This window comes from Parasteatoda tepidariorum, chromosome 1, assembly GCF_043381705.1.
Source record: "Parasteatoda tepidariorum isolate YZ-2023 chromosome 1, CAS_Ptep_4.0, whole genome shotgun sequence".
NCBI lineage: Eukaryota > Metazoa > Arthropoda > Arachnida > Araneae > Theridiidae > Parasteatoda > Parasteatoda tepidariorum.
This window is the reverse complement of record NC_092204.1, coordinates 21,595,712-21,617,124: the sequence shown is the minus strand read 5'-3', so window position 1 is coordinate 21,617,124 and position 21,413 is coordinate 21,595,712. Positions and strand designations below refer to the sequence as shown.

At 28.5% G+C, this 21,413-nt stretch overlaps 1 protein-coding gene across 1 annotated transcript in view; it reads right to left on the bottom strand.

The window, feature by feature from the left end:
- Nucleotides 1–797: 797 nt before the first annotated feature.
- LOC107445807 (junctophilin-1) overlaps nucleotides 798–21,413 on the bottom strand; it is an 86,929-nt gene continuing 66,313 nt past the window's right edge. The window contains exons 6-7 of the mRNA XM_071177552.1: nucleotides 6,514–7,406; nucleotides 798–2,385 (exon numbers count right to left, since the gene is read on the bottom strand). Of these exons, the coding sequence (XP_071033653.1) occupies nucleotides 2,299–2,385; nucleotides 6,514–7,406 (980 nt within the window). The 3' untranslated portion in view covers nucleotides 798–2,298. The remainder of the gene's footprint in view (nucleotides 2,386–6,513; nucleotides 7,407–21,413) is intronic.

Here is a 21,413-nt window from a genome sequence, read left to right as displayed (position 1 = left end):
TTAAGTTTACTATTTAGCATATTAAATTAAGATCTAAATTAGTTTATTAAATTTGTCAAATTAATTATTTAGCATCCTAAATTAACTTAGATGGTTTTTAAAGTAGTCTCATTGGTTTCTTAGGATTTTAACTTAAAATCTAAATTAGTAGTTTTTTAAAGGTGTTAAGTAATTTGTTTAGTATTTTAAATTAAGATCTAAATTAGTTTATTAAGAGTCTCAAATTAATTTCTTAGACTTCTAAATTAAGATAGAAATCGGTTTATTTAAAGTGTCAAATTAATTGTGTTAATTTGTATCAAAATTAATTGTTCAGCGATGCCAAATCAATTGTATAGCATTCTAAATTTAGATCTAAATTAGTTTATTAAAGGTGTTAGATTGTTTAACATTCTAAATTAAGATTTACATTTGTTTGTTAACAGTGTTAAATCATTATTGAGCATTCTAAACTACGACCTAAATTAGTTTAGAGGTGTCTAATTAAATGTTTCTCATTCTAAATTAAGACCTCAATTAGTCTACTAAAAGTGTCAATTTGGTAGTTTATTATTCTCAATAAAGTTTTTAGAATTTAAAAATTAAAATTTAAATAATTAAGTTACCGAATCTGATAAAAGAAACTCAAACTCAATGACAATGTTGTAAAGATAAGCATAAAATAATCAAAACTAGTTTCTGGCACTAATGAGTTAAAAATTCGGACAATTAATATCTTCTTACTGGTTAGAATAATTTGGTCGACTTGCTAATAAGTAATAAAAATTCATGGTTTATCATACTTATTTCTCTAATAATTTTTTTTTATTTTTAATTCTGGATTTTTTTTATTAAACAACTATGACAATTATTAATTTATTTTCAGTAAAGAGTCTAATGGCAAAGGTGGTGTTTATAGAATTAGAACTTCTTGTATATTCTTTGCATTATGAAAAAAAATTTTTAAATTAAATTGGTTAAAAAAATAAAAATTAAGAATTCGGTTATTATTACTAAGTTTGTTAAAGATATGAAGTTAATTGCTAAATAAGAAAATTTTTGTTTAGAATGTATGAAGAGAAATTAAATTTATTTATTTTTCTTACATCGTTTAAATTTCACTCCCCTTCTATTTTAATGAACTTATCTATCAATAAGTGTAGAATTCGCATATTTTATCTAGTATAATTCAAGTATGTACTTAGTTATAAAAAAAGGAAAATTACAAGAACTAAATCCATAAGAATCGTAAAAAATTAAAGAGATTTATGAGAACTGAAATAGTTTTTTTTATGAATATACTTAAAATTCTAACGAAGTTATAATTTTAAGTTTTAGTTGAAAGCATATTCACTTATAACAAGTGTTTTTAGTTGAATAAATTCAACTTTTATGGTTTGCATTTTTGTGACATTGTGCTAAAATAAAATAAAACAGCTATCGTAAGAGTAGTTTTTGTTTTTATATATTTTTGCACAGATTGTAAAAAAAAGAAAAAGAAAAAAAAGACTTTTAACTTTCTTTTTTTCTTCCTTTTATTTTACACGTGAGTCTCAAATCGGTATTATAGGGCTGAATTTCCAAAAATAGTAATAGAAGTTAACCAAATTTTTAAAATCAAATTCTTAAATTGATTTTTGTGACATTGTGATAAAGTAAAATAAAAACAGCTTTCGTTAGAGTAGTTTTTGTTTTAAAATTTTATTATTTTTGCATGGAATTTTAACAAAACAAAAAATATCGTTTCACTTTTCTCTTTTTTTAAACATCTGAGTCTCAAATCGGTACTATTGGGCTGAATATCCGAGAAATAGTAATAGAAGTTAAGCAAATTACTAAAATCAAACTCTTAAGTTATTTTAGAATGGGTTTTCAAAGCAAAAATTGCCCTCCATATTATTTCTTTAGCACTTTATTGTTTTTAACAGTACGAAATCGGGTAAACATAAACCAAAACATGAAATAATCTAAACTGTTATTCATTAGTCTGAAGCCAAATAAAATTGAATAGCTGACTTTCATGTTATTGACTCACTTTAGTGACAAGGTATGGAGCCTTGATTGGAATACAAACACTGTAACAGCTGGTGTTATGGCAACTTCCAAAGGATTCTCAAACGTTGGGATGTTGGTATCATGAGTGCGAGCAATTAGGGTATCAATTCAAAAACAGATTGCAGCGTTAGCAATGGCATCTGCAGTGATATCCTAATTGATTCGCAAGCTAGGCCTGAAAACACAAATCAAAAATTTGTCCGAATTTCAAAATGGCCCCAAATATATCTGTCGAACCATCTGCTGGAATTTCCAAGAGTCTCGTTAGTAGAGAACTTTGAAAAACAGCAATCCAATGGCGATGTTGATCACAAGAATGAGTATCACCAATTGTTGACCTGACAGCCAGTCCTGAAACAAAGCAATTCGTTAAGATTCAATGTAATCTAGGTTTATTTTTATTATGAATAGAACGAAAACGCCATGAAAAAAGCCGATAAGAGTGACATTATCCCACTTAGTGGCTAAAACTGACAAGGGCCATATTTATAAGTAGCAAATCAAATTCAAAGAAAAAAAATCTTTCCAATAACTGTACATTCTAATTCTGCAGGAAAAAGAACGATACTACGATATTTTCTCTTTCCTTAATCTTTTTCGTAGTTAATTATCAGAAAAAAACGTTTTTTTTTTTTTTAAGTTTCCACGACGCTTTCTTTTAGAACTATGTTCAAAGTAGTTTTCAGTTCCATATGGTTTCTCAACTTAAAAAGTTTTAATCTATTTAAAAATCAAGACAGAAACTACCGTTCGTCTTTCTTGTTTGACTGTTAACACGCTAATGGTGAAAGTAGGCGAAGTGTTGCCATATGTAGAGAGTTCTGCTCCACGCCACATATAGCCCATTTCGATCGCCAATAAATTGAAAAGATTCTCTATTTCTAATATTTCCAAAAATTCTTTCAAAAAGCATTTGAAAAGCTTTTTATTCTAAACACCGTGCGAAAATCGACTGTTTTATGATACTCCCAGTTAACTTGCCTTCCGAAAGACTCACCGGGGGAATGCTGGTGGAAGAAAAATAACTCTTTTTGAAGAGGTTAATTACCGGAGAGCTGCTAAACAATGGGTGCCAACTTCTTTATCTTCTTACTTTTCGAGAAGAGGAGCCAACTTTTGAATCAGCTTAATCGACCTTGGCTTAGTGACTGGTTTTCTCCAGCCAACCAGTAGAACATTATTATTCTTGGACAAATTATTAATATAATAAAACTTTTCTAAGAGGCTAATTTGCTTTACCTTTAGCCGTTATTGTTTCATGTCATTTCAAATGGATATCTATTCTGCTATGTAATTGAAAAATTAACGTAAGCGACAAAAAATTCGAAATTGAGATTTTAATATATTTGGCATCTTTATATGGCAGGCTTCATATTGTAAAAACAATTTTTCAAAAATAAGGTTGGTTTATCAGTTTTTTTGAAATTCTACTTGAGCGTTAGCAATCGAAGGAGAGTCGAGCTAATACTTTTCTCGTAATCAATCCTGAAGCACTTACGTTTTTATTTTCAATTGCACGGCAGTATTCAAGAGGCTTTGCTCGCCTACTCCGTTAATGCTTATTTTATTGTTCATTGTTGTTTTTACCCCCTTATTAGTTTATATTTTCCCTCAAAACAAAAACAAAAAAATATTTTAATAATGAAATATAAAATTATTATAGTTTTATTTATTATAGTATTCATATTTTTAAGTTTTATAATTTTTGCTCTGCAAAACTGTAACACAAAGAAAAAAATGAATGCAAAAAGCAGTGAGAAGACGGAAAAAAACAAAAACTGATAAAATCATTTCATTATAATTTGTTTTGGGAAGATTAAAATATTTTTAAATACCAAGACCTAAATAAATATAATGCATAGTATTGATTTCTACCCCAGAAAAAGTAATTAAAGCAACAAATAATTTTAATTTAGAATTGTAAAAGCTATTTCTCAGGGAAGTCAGGCTTTAAATGAAATGATTTTACTATCAATTTTTTTAAATCTTTTTCCGTCGTAGTTTCAGCCCTGAGTTGTATTGCAGCCTATTTGCAACTATGCTTGTTATCATGTTGCTTTTAGATTGATTACAAAACATCTTTGCTTTGGTTCTTCTTTTCACTGTTAACAGTTACAGTTGAAATCGGGAGATACGTCTGGCCAGAGTCCAGAACTGGAATATTTTGAATCGTAGTCATTATTTTGTTGAGTCAACTGTGTTAATAGATACTTAGTTCTTCTATAATGTTAATAGCTACTTTGGAAATAGAGAATGGTGACCCGAACCTCCAAAAGAAAGCCTGAACTCATCTCTAAAACTCTTATGTCCTATCACATTTTCTTCCTTTGCTACCTCTCTTCCCGGGCGTTGATCATGGGATTGCTTATGTTCTACACAATTTCTTCTTTTTTTATGTTGCTACACAAATTATGTTGTATCCTGTTTTTCCTAAAAAAATTTGCCGCGACATTTTTATAGACACCCTGTAAGAGTGCTTTACTCACTTAGCTGTTTATTAATGGGCGTAAAGTACCAAGTTGGTTAGTTTAGTCTACAGATATTCACGGCTTAGGGTATTAGGCTAGGTCACTTAAGCTTGGAAATTACTGTAAGTTATTCCTAATTCAATGTAGTTTTAGTCACATTCGAGTGACATTCAGAACACCAAACAGTAAAATATTTAAACACATAAAATTATGTCACAATTTGCATTGTGATGTCACCTCTGAGTAGACATCGAAAGTCACAACTTTTAAATATTTATATGTTAATAATTAGTAACCACATTTTAGAAATTATATATAAAAAAGTATTGTACTATGTAGTTTAAATAATTTAGTGTTTTCATAAGATTAAATAGCATATTAATGTAGGACTCGTAGTGTAAAAGGTTAATATAGCACTTTTTATCCAATAATGATTCTTTGTTTAACATTTTAAAGGGGAAATAAAATAAAATGTAGTAAAATAATGAAGAAAACAGTTTGTGAAACCTTTAAATATTTAACTTTCATTTTATGACTAAGCAAAGTTTTAACCTTGTCTGTGGTCAAAATGTAAGAAAGGTACCTCAGATTTATTTAATATCTGAACAAATAGTGATACTGAAGTGTGATTGCTTCTCACACGTACACAAACAAGCAGAGCTCAAACAGAATCGCTAACTGCATGTTTTCTCTTAGTTATTCCCTTAGGATCGAGACAACTTAGATCATCTCATTTCTATTTCTTTACACTATATCACTCGAATTCTTCATTACAATGACTTCATCATCTACGAATCCTAGGCCAGAACAATCCTACCTTTCTAGTTTTCGCAGTAATTAAATTTCTTAATTGCTGACTAAACATTTCGAAAAGTTTCGATTGCTAAAAATAAAAAAGCTTAGATTATTAAAAATAATAAAGCTTTTTTATTTATTAAAAATAATAAATAAAAAAGTTTCTTCGTCAATTCTCTACCACTGGAAAAATTATTTTATTTTATAACCGTCGTTGAACAGCAGACCCGATTTTGGGTTTGCGACTACTAATGTTCAACTCCGTAGCCTTGTAGTTTTGAACACAATCCAGAAAACAAGGAAACTCCTGGATTAAGTATTAGGAGAAATTCGCCTTCGCGGACGACTTTTTAAGGGAACTAGCCCGCATTTGCGTTACACTGAGAGGTAAACCACAAAAACCTCCCACAATTTGCCTGACGGCAAGGGAACTCTAACCCATGATACGTCTACTACTGAGAATATTTTACATCAGCACTGTGATTGGTGTGAGCCAGGTGCTGAATTCGTATCGAATAGCCATCGCTGGGATTCGAACCCAGTTCACCTCATTGGAAGACGAACGCTCTATCCCCTAAGCCATCACGGCTCTCATGTTTATTATTATTATATCGCAAATTTATGCTACGTAAACCTCTCCCTCCCTCTTCAATCATTTTATAAAATTCAATTTAGATGAAAGAGCAGATAGCTTTATCCTTTGAGCCACCACGGCTCTAGAAAAAATTACTTCCCGAATTGTGTATAAGTTTGTAAATTTAAATTAAAAAAATAGAACAAGACAAAACACGCAAAACAACTTACACAAAATTCTGGGCTGAGTAGGTACAGCAATGGATTCGCTCTGAGTCTCTGAGCTTCCTCCTCTTGCCTGCGGATGGCTTCTCGTCTCTGAGAACTCAAAATAGCAATCGTTTNTCGTATCGAATAGCCATCGCTGGGAATCGAAAACAGTTCACCTCATTGGAAGACGAACGCTCTATCCCCTGAGCCATCACGGCTCTCGTGTTTATTATTATTATATCGCAAATTTATGCTACGTAAACCTCTCCCTCCCTCTTCAATCATTTTATAAAATTCAATTTAGATGAAAGAGCAGATAGCTTTATCCTTTGAGCCACCACGGCTCTAGAAAAAATTACTTCCCGAATTGTGTATAAGTTTGTAAATTTAAATTAAAAAAATAGAACAAGACAAAACACGCAAAACAACTTACACAAAATTCTGGGCTGAGTAGGTACAGCAATGGATTCGCTCTGAGTCTCTGAGCTTCCTCCTCTTGCCTTCGGATGGCTTCGCGTCTCTGAGAACTCAAAATAGCAATCGTTTCTCGCGTTAAAATTTTCGGCTCTGCGATGTTACTGATATCAGGCAAGCTCTTTTTTCTCGAACTCGCGATGGAACCACTTTTAGCAGAAGATTCCATCTTTCGAGTCGCACTGTACAGGGAACCAGTCCGTACCATTCCCTCACCCAAAGACATATCGGGTTCCACGGGCAGCGAGTTCTGGTCCAGTACAGTTGGCATTGTAGACCTGCGCTGGGGAATGAACGTGACCTCTTCCTCGTCTTCCATCTGTTTGGGATGGCTCAGAGGTATGCCGTATAGCTTGGAAAGTTCGGTCAAATCGATGGCAGGTTTTTTGGACTTGTTCGGGGAGGTTGGCCTCGATGTCGGTTTGGTCTCGTAGTAATGGTGGAAATGTTCGTCAACTACTTGTTGCAAACTCAGCTGCGGACGGTGAGGATTATTTGGAATAGCCTGCTGGTTGAATTGAGAAGGAACGAGGCTATGCTCGACGAACACAGATGGTCGCCTTAAGTTGACTGTGGAGGGTCGTCGGAGTAATCCGGCTGCTGATGGTCGTCGATCTGGATTGTTCTTGAAGAGATCGAGGAAGGCAGAGGCAGACGGCTGTGGTGGGTTCGGAGCAGGACTCAGATGGTAGTCATCGAGTTCTTGTGGCAGATACTGGTTGTCTTTAAGTGTTGGATAGTATTCGGTGGATGGATGGGAAGATCGAGGGGAAAAATCTTCAGAGTGATGGAATTGTCCGAAGTCTGAAGAATCCTGACTAGATGCAAATTTTCTTCTGACAAGAGTTGAACCTGCAAGAGAATAGAAATGTATAATTAAATATCGCATTTAATAAAGTTGATTCCTGATTATCCGAGAATGGATTAGCTGATTTCTAATAGATATAAGTCGTTCTTTATTATGAAAACACCAATCTGCATATTTATGTGCAATAAATAATATTTTGAGATCTCTAACCGTAATAAATGGTATCATTACTACGAAAAATATTACTGTACGAATATTGTACCACTATACTGCCACTTTTATAAATTTTTGATATCTATTCAAAGCAATACGATGTAATAAATCCTGTTCAATGTCCTGTTATTTTCCCGTAATGGCCCTATATAAAATTGTTCGATTCACCCGATATATTACAGCCACTATACATCAAATATCGGCCCTATATGGAGTTGTTAGATTCACTCGATATTTTATAGTCATTATTTAGCTAATATAGACCCTCTATTAGCCTTATGTAGGTTGATATAGGACCAATGTTGGTCCTTTGGTGCATGTTCATGTAGGACCCATATGAAGTCAATATTGAGCCCACCTGGGGCCAAGGTAAAATTGTGAGTAGGGAAGAAACATCTAATTTCTAATCAAATATTTATTGTGACGTATATGATAATATTAGTCCTATGTAAAACTGTGAGCATAATGAATAAAATTTCCTTTTCCTGAAATTCAACAAAATTTACGAAGGTTGTTACATTTTAGAAGCTGAAATAAGTTGAGATGAATATTTAAGATTTCTTGCAAAATTTTTGTGCCTCACGGCAAAAAATATAATATGAAATATAGTAGACTCTTTTTGATTCAACCTTAAAAGGGAAGGGAAAAAAGTTTGATTTAACTGAATTTCGGATTATTTGAAATTCAAAAATAATCAACAATTAAAAAAACAAAGCAATAAAAATTTTATCGTAAAATCAGATTAAATTCATTATATGTTATTTACCATATCATTTATTTTCATTAGGCTAAATATAAATGAATAAAATCCCGTGCATTTCTTTCATTAATAAACAAAGAAGATCCAGATGATGCATCTTATCAGCAAAATATTAATAAAAAATATAACATAGCAGAATACACCTGTATTTCATTTCCAATTAATTTTTAACGATATTAGCCAACAATATCTATTTATCATCCTTTCTTAATATTATTTTCCGTTATTTGTATTTTTTTTGTTATTCAAAATTAAAAACTTAAAACTGAAAATGTTTATTTTTCTAAAGTGATATTGTGATATTTCTTAATTTTTTTTCTTCAGAAAGTCAAAAATGTAATTCTAGCAGAAAACAGCAAAAATTTTAAGATATGTGTGTTAGCAGGATAGCACTTCATCTGGGGACACACTGCCTGCTAACACACAGGAGCCTCTCTGTTGTCAGTGGTGAAACAAAAAAAATGACTGAGCCCCGAGGCCCCATAATGGAAAAACAAATAAGAAAAAGAAATTAGAAAAATTGAAATGTAAATGCAAAGAAAAATTAATGACAAACAATCACATTTTTGAAAGTTATCTTGTTAATGGTATTTGTTTTTGCAAACAAATTTAAGGTTGGAATGGAGAATTGTTATTCAAGTGCATTTACTAATATTTTATTACATTTTTATGAAAAAAAATTTTGCAAGATAATTTATTAATTGAGTTTAGATTTATTGATGATTTAATTATTTCTGATTGTAATGATTTTGATTTCATTAAAGATATTTATCCTAAAGAACTAAATTTAATAAAGACTAAATCAGATGAAAATTGCGCTTATTTTTTAGATTTTGATATCAAACTTCATAACTAAAAATTTTTCATCGGATTATACGATAAAAGAAGAGATTTTAAGTTTGGTGTCATTAGTTTAACACATTTTAATTCCAACCTTTACTTTTTAAGTAAGATTTTTAAGAATATTTTGATTGGCCAAATTATTAAATTCAAATTTATTTGTAATAATAAAACAGATTTTCTTTCAGGTATCGGGAATTTAAAGATTACATTAGAGAATAAAATTTTTCCTTTTATTTACTGTAATTATGATATTTTGATTCAAAATATTTTAATCGTTCAAATAATTCGGCTGATATTGAAGCCCGCATAAATAGGTCTATGTGGTGAAATTTAGGATTTTATTTTCCTGATAGATGGCAGCACTTTTTTAAATTTTAACTCATTGAATGTTTTTTTGTTTTATTTCTCAAGGTTTTCAAAAAGGGGTCAGCACTTGATTTATCTCTAAAGCTACAGATATATAAAATGTCATAAAAACGACCTTTGTGTTAATAAAAGGTGAAAAAGTTCTAATTTTTGAAATAATTCAATACCTCTGGAAAAATATTTCGTATGAGCATCAAATGTTGGAGGAAAACATGTTGGAAATTATGTAAGATTCATGGCAAAGATATTTCGTTACCATTTTACAATAACTCAACGGTAAATTGTTAAATAAGGACATAATTATTTTTTAAGTTATATTAAGTTTTATAGTAAATTTTATTTAAAACCGTGTTCAGTCAATGTGTGTAATTTAAGTAATAATTATTATTATACGAAATAGCTTAACATTAAGATTGAGTCTCAAGATGTGACAATCCGATCATCAAATCAAAAGTTATTCAGGGCGTTTTTTTTTTCTTTATTTCATGCACTGTATTCATAAAGATAACAAGGTACCTGTCGCTAAGACGGCATCAACCAACTGAAAAATATTTCTAGGAATCTAGTTTATTTTATTGTTCCTACGATATAAACAAATAGACAAAACGAAATCTTAATATGTAGAACAATTATCCAAATAGTGCCAAGGTTTAGAGTTATAATATAGATTTTTTTATTTATCTTTTAGATGCAATTAATTAATCGTAACTACCACTATGATTTTCATTGCAAATTATTTATATTTAAAGAAAAAAAAAATTTCGATAATTAGTTTCACTCCAATTTACCTTCAAATTACCAGAAAAAGCCACCTTAAAGACAACATTTCAAGACGGATGGGAAAAGGGCCGCTAACGGCCCTCAGGTACCCAGTTAAATTTTGATGATGATTTTGATTATTAGTAAAACTTTCATCTGCAAACAAAAATCTATAATTTTGAGCTATTTACTTCTTTATTTTCACCAATATTACATTCTCGAGCAAAGCGCATGAACCTCGTTATCATCTACAGCCAACAAACTGAAGTTTTTGAGCAAGCTGCTTCTTATTATTTCCAATTGGTGTAATATTGTACAATAATTTCCAGTAGTAATTGGTGTAATATTACAATAATTTCCAGTAGTAATTAGTGTAATATTACAATAATTTCCAATCCTCGAGCAAAGTGCTTGAACTACTTATCCAGTAACCACACGGACAGCTGACATAACAGTGTTAAAACAAGCTTCAAAACAAATTTATGACGAATGGGATTGCTTCGCGGCCCAGGTGCCCAGTTCTAGAGCACTTCTATGACTACTTTTACATTAATAAACTGAAAAAATTGAAAAAGCTAGTACTAATTTTAATATCTTTTAATAGATTTTTACTATTTATCACTTTATACATTTTTACCGTGACATTCCTGTAATTGCAATAATTCAAAGTATCATATTTCAGATGATGCTTTGAATTTTCCATATGTAGTGTTCGAAAAATTACTTGAACTGAAAAATACTAAATAAAAAAAAACTTTAATTTCGATATCTCTAAAATTTTTATTTTTACATATTAGAGCATGGCATCTCTGGTTATTTCGTGGTAAAGTTTTTAAGGGGTTAGCAAAATTGAACAATATTATGCATGGTTCAATTTTCATTCCTCACCACTCTATAAAAGCGGTATAATTGGCATCCCTGTACTTAATGTAGTTGCAAAATTCATATATTTACACACTTTATTTTTATTTAAATAAATGGGATTTTAAATAATTTTGACTAAAATTACATTTAAATGTTTGAAACATATGTATGTAGTAGGCCTGTTGGCTGTTTGAAGGAATGTTTGAATGTTGATTAAATTTTAATGAAACACCAGCATACAATATTAATTGAACTGGCATATCACTACCTCCATACGAAAGGTTTTTTGAAAAGCGTATACGTGGGCAGGTATGGTTTAAGGTATGCGTATGACTGTATTACAATATTAACTTTACTACTACTTAAGAAAATTATCCTTGAAAAGATTAAAAATTGGCAGGTATGCATTTATAATGCGGTCAAGCAAATATACATTCTGAAAATCTTAACTGCGATCTCTAGTACGCAAAATTAACAGTTGAACTAATTATAATATAATATATATAAATATATATACATTCCCTTTTAAAGTCCTATGCCATACCTAGATTTTGCTATCACCTTATTATTCATTATCCAGATAGTCACTCCAATGAATTATTGTGACATGCATGGTAACTGGTCTTGTAAAATACATATCCGGCATACATTTAGTTATTATGACACGTCTCAGTATTGTTCGCATGGTTAACTGGTTAGTGCCCATCGCCATATTTATCGATCAGTTATTTTTTTTTTTAAAGAAGAGTAAACCCTTAGTGATTAAATAATTGATTATTAATATTATCACCGTAAAAATTTTTTCAAAAAAATAAATAAATAATAAAAAAAATTTCAGCTACTAAGATATATTACGGATCATATAGCTACCAACCATAAACTAATTTTAAAGATAAAATTTTTAAAATTATTTTTTTTATTTTCAAGAATTTTTTTAAAAAAAAGTATAATCATTATTAAACATTCTATGACTTTTTACACGAAAAAATTTTTTTACACCTTTGCACTTTAAAAATTTAGGGTAAAGTTAATCGTGCAATTCTTAATCTGCTATTTATCCTTATGTTAATTAAAAACGAAAAAAAAAAGAATGACGCCATTATGTTTATTTTAAATTTCAATTTTGAAGCAGAAATTTACAAAAGATTAAATTAAAAGGCAAACCGAGAGAAACGTTTTTAGATATACTTATTAAGAACTCAAGAATTTCGAAAAAATTGTCTCTTACTTAAGGAATTTCTTTAACCTTCAGACTTCTGGTGGTACGGATTCTTACAGATTCGAACTGGTTAAACGTTAAAAACAGAACAAGACCCTCGAAAAAGAATTTATTTTGATCCAGCGACAATTTGGCTGACATCCGAAATGCAGAAGCGCCATCTTCTTCTAATCTCGAATGCATTGTTTCAACTCTTCCTCCCCCTTTCCCCCTACCTCCGAATGCAGGGGAAAAAAGAAGAATTTTAATAGAAGTAAGCTTCCTATCACTTTGATGAAATGAGGTATGAATGATAATCTAATTAGAGCTAGAGCAGTGGTAGGGTCTAGCGGGTTACAAGTAACGAAACAACTGTAGTCGTTACTTTTTTCGTAGTTTGTAGTGCGACGCATTACTTTTTTTTGAGGGATAAAAAAAATCACGAAGTGTAGTGGGTAGTGTGATACAAAAAACCACTGGAATGTTACGATTCCTGGCAACTACTTTTAATGGTACTTTTGTATAGAAACAAGATTCGATTACGATTAAGATTACAAGAAACGATTAAGATTGCAAGATTAAACGATTTAAGATTAATTTTTTAAAATCTAACTTAGTGGTTTCCAACTGGCTGCCCGAGGGCCGCATCCGGCCCACGAAGCCTTTTTTTGTGCACTGTGAACTAAAATATATTAGATGTCAATTTTTGCGGACAGTTTTCGTAAAAAATCAATATGGGTTTAAAATAATTTTCATTCGTTAATAAGAACATAATTTCTTCGTTTCTGTGAAATTTAACATACCAATGGCGCGAAAAAATTTATGTCTCAGGTTTTGCATCCAAGAAAATATTTATTCGAATACAAAAATAATCGTGTATGTTGCTTAAAAATCTACTTCTAAATTTAATTTGTAATTCAATACGTTTGTTTTGAACAACTTGATAAAAATATGACAGTAATATTTAATGTTCCTTCAAACATAAAAGAGTCCTAGATAAAATTTTGATAAAGTTGCTGCCCGCCATTTGACTGGTGTTTTTAATTGCGGCTTCCGGCCTCATTTAAGTTGGAAACCTCTGCCTGGTGCAAATCTTACATGAGTCCATCGACGATAAATGTTTTGCAATTTTGCAAAAATTTTTACTTGGTGTACAGTGCGCCAAAATAAAAAAACAGATCGTCCTGAATAACTTTTGATCGAATGATCGGATCTTCGCATTCTAGAACACATTTTTGATGGTTCGACCTCAAATATGCTAATTAATTAGTACATACGATATTTTAAATAAGGAAATCAAACACAGAAACTTACTTTTTCTGAATAAACATATTTTTTTGTTTTTGACAGATTCAGATTTCTGACCCCCAATTCTGAACAGCAATCTGGGAAATATGGTCCCAATAGTTTGATCAGGAGAGCACTCCAAAGTTAAAACCCCATGATGTTAATTTTACTTTTTACGCATTTCACTACATCTCGAGAACTTTTTAAGTGAATTGAAAATTTTTTGCGCGCAATTATAAAATTCGTTTGTTCAAAGATAATACCATGCAAAAAATAACTTTTGGTAAATATTTATTATTTTGTATCATATTATTTAATAATACTCGAAAAAGTTCGAATTGTAAGGTAGAAAAGTTTTTGCGTTACTTTAGAGAATATATTTTTACATGACAAAATACAATTTTTCTGCAAAATCGGTCGAATAGTTCTTGAGAAATTAAATTCTAAATATGTGACTTTTTGAAACTCAATTTCTCAGGAAACTTTCAACCAATTTTGCTCACATTTTGTAAATAATTTTATATATTTTTTAAAATGAGTAAAAGTATTGTCTACTTTACAATTCAAAATTTTTTCCACCATTGTTAAATGAAATAATAAAAAGTAGTAAATATTTACTAAAAGTTATTTTTTGAATGGAATTTTCTTTGAATAAACGAATTACATAATTGTGTGCAAAATTTTTCTATTTGCTTAAAAAGTTCCAGAGATATAGTGAAATACGCAAAAAGTATAATTAAGATTAAGGGATTTAAACTTTAGAGCACTCTCTTAACCATACTATTGGGACCATATTTCCCAGATTGCGGCAAATATTTTGAGGATCAAAAATCCGAATCCAAAAAAAAAAAAAATAATAATAATAATAAATAAAACAATGTTTATTCAGAGAAATTTCATTTTTGTGTTTGATTTCGTAACTTAAAAATCGTATGCACTTATTAATTAGCGTATTTCAGGTCACCCCCTCGTGCCATTTAGATAGAGTAGTCGAACGTGAAAATCCGATCATTAAATCAAAAGTTAATCAGGATGATTCGTTTTTTTCCGCATTATTTTGTACAAATAGGAAATTAAAGAGTTTTTGACACTTAACAAAATCACAAATATTTGATTAATTTCTAACAGTTCTCAAATTAAATATTCCCTGACAAGAAAGGCAGAATAAGGAATAAAAACTTGAATATTGAAATAAAAAAAATCGCAAAAAAGGTTTAGAAAAATAAATTGGCTCTTATAAACAAGGGTTAGATATTTTTAAAAAAATAAATTCCCACTATAATATAAGCATATTATTTCTCCAAACCACTTTTTTATGTAATTTTTTCTTCGATTCTTTCAATTTTTTCAATTTTGAATATGAGTGCAATTGGATGTAGTGACCACATTTCAAAAATCGTTACTGTATCTTGAAAATATTAGTTTTAGTTGTTGTTACATACATTTGTATTAAAGTAGATGTAAACTACAAAAAAATAAATGTTTTCTTTAATTATTGTGTTAAGAGGAGGAATCATACTTTAAAAAATAGTGCCTGTCTTTTAATAATTTAACTCAAGTTTTCTTAGTTTTTATTTTATTCCATTACCATGTTGTTACATACATTTGTATTAGAGTAGATGTAAACTACAAAAAAAATAAAAGTTTTCTTTAATTATTGTGTTAAGAGGAGGAATCATACTTTAAAAAATAGTGCCTGTCTTTCAATAATTTATCTCAAGTTTTCTTAGTTTTTATTTTATTCCATCCTCAGCGAATAACAAATAACAGTCAATCAACATCATATACAAACAGTAGTATTTCAAATAAATCAAAATTTCTATTTAAAAAATCACAATTTCAATTATAATCCCAGCCAAACATATGTGATTAATCTATCAAATTAAAATAATGAATACAAAACTGTAAAACATGATTAGTTATTAATTTTCTAAATACATATTTCTAAATTATTTCATCAGTGAAAAACATTTAAAAAGTGTTTATTGTAACCAAAAATTATAGGAATTTAAAAAACAAAACTGCAGATGGCATTGCAATGCTAAATAAACAGAAGGATTACGGAACGAATTTAAAGTAAGTAAAAAGCACTGATAAGTTTCAACATTTAATTTCTTACCTAAAATCTCTATTTCTGGTGTTAAAATGTGTAATGACTGGTGATTAGAAAGTTAAAATGGCGCAATTAAGAGCAGAAATCCGAATAACTATAGCATGGTTATTTAAATGGAAATATGTTTGCACAATCCTTAGTGTTTAACGATTCTTCAATAAAATATAAAGAAACGGCAGCAATAAATACATCGAACAAGATATATTTACTTCTTATAATACAAAGATTGTCTTCCCCATTTGTTCACTCCTTTTTCATTGACTCAATAAAATGTTCAGGTGATTATTTAATGAAAAATACGTTTTGAAATATTTCATGAAAACAATCTATTATTTAAACAATAATGGACTTTCTGAGTACCTCATAATCTAAATCGGAACTTTAATGGCCTTCGCAATCTTGGACTTTAGTTAATTTTACTACTCATAATACTAAGATTGTTTTCCTCATTTGTTCTCTCCTTTTTCATTGACTCAATAAAATGTTCACATGATTATTTAATGAAAAATATGTTTTAAATATTTCATGAAAGCAATCTATTATTTAAACAATAATGGACTTTCTGAGTACCTCATAATCTAAATCGGAACTTTAATGGCCTTCGCAATATTGGATTTTAGTTAATTTTACTACTCATAATACTAAGATTGTTTTCTTCATTTGTTCACACCTTTTTCATTGACTCAATGAAATGTTCACATGATTATTTAATGAAAAATACGTTTGAAATATTCCATGAAAACAATAAATTATTTAAACAATTATGAACTTTCTGAGTACCTCATACATAATCTAAATCGGAACTTTAATGGCCTTCGCAATCTTGGATTTTAGGTAATTTTACTACTCATAATACTAAGATTGTCTTCCCTATTTGTTCACTCCTTTTTCATTACGCAATTAAATGTTCACATGATTATTTAATGAAAAATACGTTTGAAATATTCCATGAAAATAATAAATTATTTAAACAATTATGAACTTTCTGAGTACCTCATACTCTAAATCGGAACTTTAATGACCTTCGCAATCTTGAGTTTTAGGTAAATTTTTATTATTTATTATCTTTTTAGTTGCTTTGTTTTGATATTGTTATTATTTTGTACTTCAAAAAACTTTTTGTAATATAGTATTATGCAACAGCGCGATACCTTTTTAAAAAAGGGCGGAAAATAAAGAGGTCGCTTTATTAGATAAGGAGAAATAGCGTTTGATTATTTTTAGAATTTCTATAGAGTTTTCCTCAAAATTTTAAAGTACAAAAGTTATGCAATTTGCAGTTTTGCGTAAGACATAACAAGCTATCCTCTTGTCAGAATTTAGATTTTTTTAAATATATATTTTTAATTAACTATTTTATAATTATACATATTAGATTTGAATATTTCTAAAATATTCTTTTAACCTTAATTACATAAAAACCAAAATATTTATCAAAAATTTAAAAACAGGAAACTATATCGTAAAAATGCAATAACAATGCATTATCATTATGAAAACAAATTATAAAATGAACAAATTACAATTCTCACAGCCTCCTTATTGAAATTCAAGAGTGTTAACCAATTTTTGTAAATAGCTATAAAAATATTTAAATTATTTGTCGCAAAAGTATAAGATTTATCAGTTTTAGACATTGGTATGTGATTGGACGAAGCTTTTGTGGACATAACTGAACAGTATTGTTATTTATGACTCAAAATTTCTTTATAAATCTGTTTACAGCTTTGTAAAACTATGTTACAGTTGCATGAAAATATTCTCGAGTAATTAATTTTTTATTTATTTATTTGACTTGTTTGTTGAAAAGTAAATTCTTAATTTGCTATATAATTGCGACTTAAGACAATTTTTAACCCTTTTCACAGAATCTAATTTTTTCATTATTTTTTGTTAATTTAAGTCAAAATAAGTGAAAAATATCATATTTAGCATTTTAATAATTTATGGTTATGAAATACAGCATATTCTTTTTTTTTTTTGGGGGGGGGNAACATGTAAAGGTAAATCTTTAAAATACGGCTCATTTTCAAACAATATTTTTTTTTTCAAATTTTACTTAGTTACAGCAATTTAAGAGAAACAGTTATTCAATTAACTTACAAAATCAATTATTTATGTACTTTTGAAAATGAATGAAAAAAAATTAGTACAAATATAATTTTTTTAACTATTTTTTTAGTAACTATTAGACTGTTTTTAATAATTGAAAAATATTAAAATATAATTTTGCTTGTAATCTTAATCAGAAAAAAACATATAAAAGGGACACCGGTCTCCCATCTGTGTCATAGTGTTATATATATTTTTTAATACTGGGAGATATGTTATAAATGAATACGTATATTTCTAATTTTGAATGCCACTTTTGATTTTCCTTTTTTATTTAATTAGACTAGTGTAAAAACATATTTTGAACAAAATTTTCGAAATAGTTTCCTGTTCTCTTAGCTTTTTAAAAATACTTTACTTTTGTTTGCACTCAAATTATTTACGAAGTTTTAGCAGTTTTTGCCAATGTGATAGCAGTGAATAGACTAATGAAATTGATTTTAAATGCGTTTATCTCAAAATCAGATTTTTACATTTTTTACACCACCTTAAACATGATATCTCATATTGTTTTAAGAGTAATTGTCTACAATTTTTCACGAGTGTTTATGATAATAGCAGACATGTTTTGAGCAGCAGAGAAAGAGAAAAATGTAGAATTTCATTTTTTATGCATGTTTTTTCGGAAAGACAAGTGCAGAAATTAAAAAAAAAAATTGCTTTTATAATTACATTGATCCCGAACTCAATAGTGTATGCACTTGAGTTTAAGAAAATAGTTCAAAATATAGTCGATAGCCTTCTAAATAAAATCCTCAAAGGATTTTTTGTTTCGTGAATTTTTTTACAGTGTTTAGCATAGATGAAAAAAATGTCTTATTTTTACCTAAAAATTGCCATTTAAAGAAAAATAATTTTTTAGTAATTTTTAATAATAATTGTTTTTGCTAGTTTCATAGATTTTTACATATAATAAAACGAATAGACTAGTTTTTTAAAATTTTACATTAACATTTCTAAAAAAAAAGTTGTCAAAACCTGTCGGATACCTTAATCGACATTGAATTTAGACAATAAAAAAAATGACCTCATGTATTTTGAGGACACACAGTAGTGATGCGATTATAGATATGCCAAAATTACCTAGATTGCGGCAAGGCATAAGAAATTTCACTGTGGTAGCGAATTACCATTGTTGCAAAAGAAATTTCCTTTCAGTTTCCACTTCAATATAAAAGGACTGGTACGATACAGTTCTAATTACTACAAATATCATTTCAATACAAAATGATATTAGTGGTGGTCAATGCATTGAATGTGTGTGCGACGGCTCTTTGTCTCACGTTCATTATAAGTTTTAAGATAATACCCTGAAAAAGTTTACTGTGGTAGTAATATGGGTTCATTAAAAGCACGTTACTTATTGCAGTATCTATTGATTAAATGAGATTAACTTAGAAAATTATTAAATTTATTTCGAATTTTTTTTTCTGCATTTTCGATTAAATTAGATTATTTCTTGAGTAAAAAAACATTGTGGTAAGACTAATTTTTTTTTTTTTAAACTCGTATTAAGCTTTTTTTTATTATAAAATTTCTGTGTGTTAATAGCTTATGGAGTTTTAGCACTTTTCAGTTGCTAGATGTAAATTCTCAAAATTCATCTAATACTTCTGCTTCTCCTCAATAATATTAAAATTAATTTGGCAAATTGCTTAAAAAAATAAAAACCAATTTTTATTTAGTACTTAGAATTTTTATTTCGAATTACTTAGATTTTTTTTTCTACATTTTTGATTTAATTTGATCACATAGCTTGTATTAAGAAAAAATTCAGAAAAACTAATATTTTAACTCGTATTAAGCTTTTTATATTTTTATTATTAATATTTTTTTTAAATTTAAAGTAATGATAGTGTAAGGAATTTAAATACTTTTCAGTTGGCAGACGTAAATTTTCGAAATTCTTTTAATGCTTCGGCTTCTCCTCAATAACATTTAACATTTATTTGGCAAACTACTTTATAAAATAAAAACGAACTTTTATTTAGAATTTAGAATTTTTATTTAAAATTATTTGGAATTTTATTAAAATTTTTTCGACACTTTTGATTAAATTAAATTATATCTTGTAAGAAGAAAATGTTTTGAAAGACTATTGTTTTAACTCGCGTTAAGCTTTATTATTATTATTAATTTAAATTGTTGATAGCGTATGGAATTTTAGCACTTCTTCATTGTTAGAGGTAAATTTTCCTAATTCTTTTAATGCTCCTCCTCAATAATATTTAACATTTATTTGGCAAACTACTTTATAAAATAAAAACCAAATTTTATTTAGAATTATTTAGAATTTTATTAAAATTTTTTCGACACTTTTGATTAAATTAAATTATATCTTGTATGAAGAAAATGTTTTGAAAGACTAATGTTTTAACTCGTATTAAGCTTTATTATTATTATTAATTTAAATTGTTGATAGCGTATGGAATTTTAGCACTTCTTCATTGTTAGAGGTAAATTTTCCTAATTCTTTTAATGCTCCTCCTCAATAATATTTAATATTTACTTGGCAAACTACTTTATAAAATAAAAACCAAATTTTATTTAGAATTATTTAGAATTTTATTAAAATTTTTTCGACACTTTTGATTAAATTAAATTGTTTCTTGTACTAAGAAAATGTTTTGAAAGACTAATGTTTTAACTCGTATTAAGCTTTATTGTTATTATTATTATTAATCTAAATTGTTGATAGCGTATGAGATTTTTGCGCTTTTACGTAGTTAGATGTAAATTTTCGAAATTCTTTTAATGCTTCTCCTCAAAAATATTTAACATTGATTTTGCAAACTATTTTATAAAATAAAAACCAAATTTTACTTAATATTTGTTTACTAAATAACTATTAAAAATATACTTCTACTTTAGTCACTTGTTTTTGAAACAGTTTTTCTTACATAATTTGAATATAGTGCAACTATTAAATTTAAAATGACTTCTACTTTCTTACGAATTCGGAAAGTAGTAGTATAAGGTTATATATACAAATATCCCAACTACTTCGGATTCTGCAAAACATTTTTAAGAACGGTAGAGAGCAATAAATTAAAATTTGCAGATTTTTGATTAATTTTGACAATTTTTAAAAAGTCGCAACGAAGAATTCATTTGACGACAAAAGTTATTTGACGCAAGCTTTTGAATCATTTATAAGTAGTGATGGGTATAAACCCTAAAAATCGTATTTAATAAACCAAACGTCATATTTTAAAATATAAGTTTTGCTACGACTAGAAAATATTTATCTGCAATCAGAAGCAAGTTAGCCTTTCTGTATATACCATTTCGTAAAAAGTAATATATATCATTATATATGAGATAACATATTCGACTAAGGTAAGCAAACTTTGTTAAATTTTGCTAGCTCATAAAAATACCACCGTGTTATTATCAAGTCCTATATATTTGCTTAAATTGTTTAAGAGTCTTGATGGTTAAAGTCATTTTCAATCAAATTTAGTTATTCAAAACTACATCAATCAAATTTAGCTATTCAAAACTACCTTCAATCAAATTTAGTTATTCAAAACTCC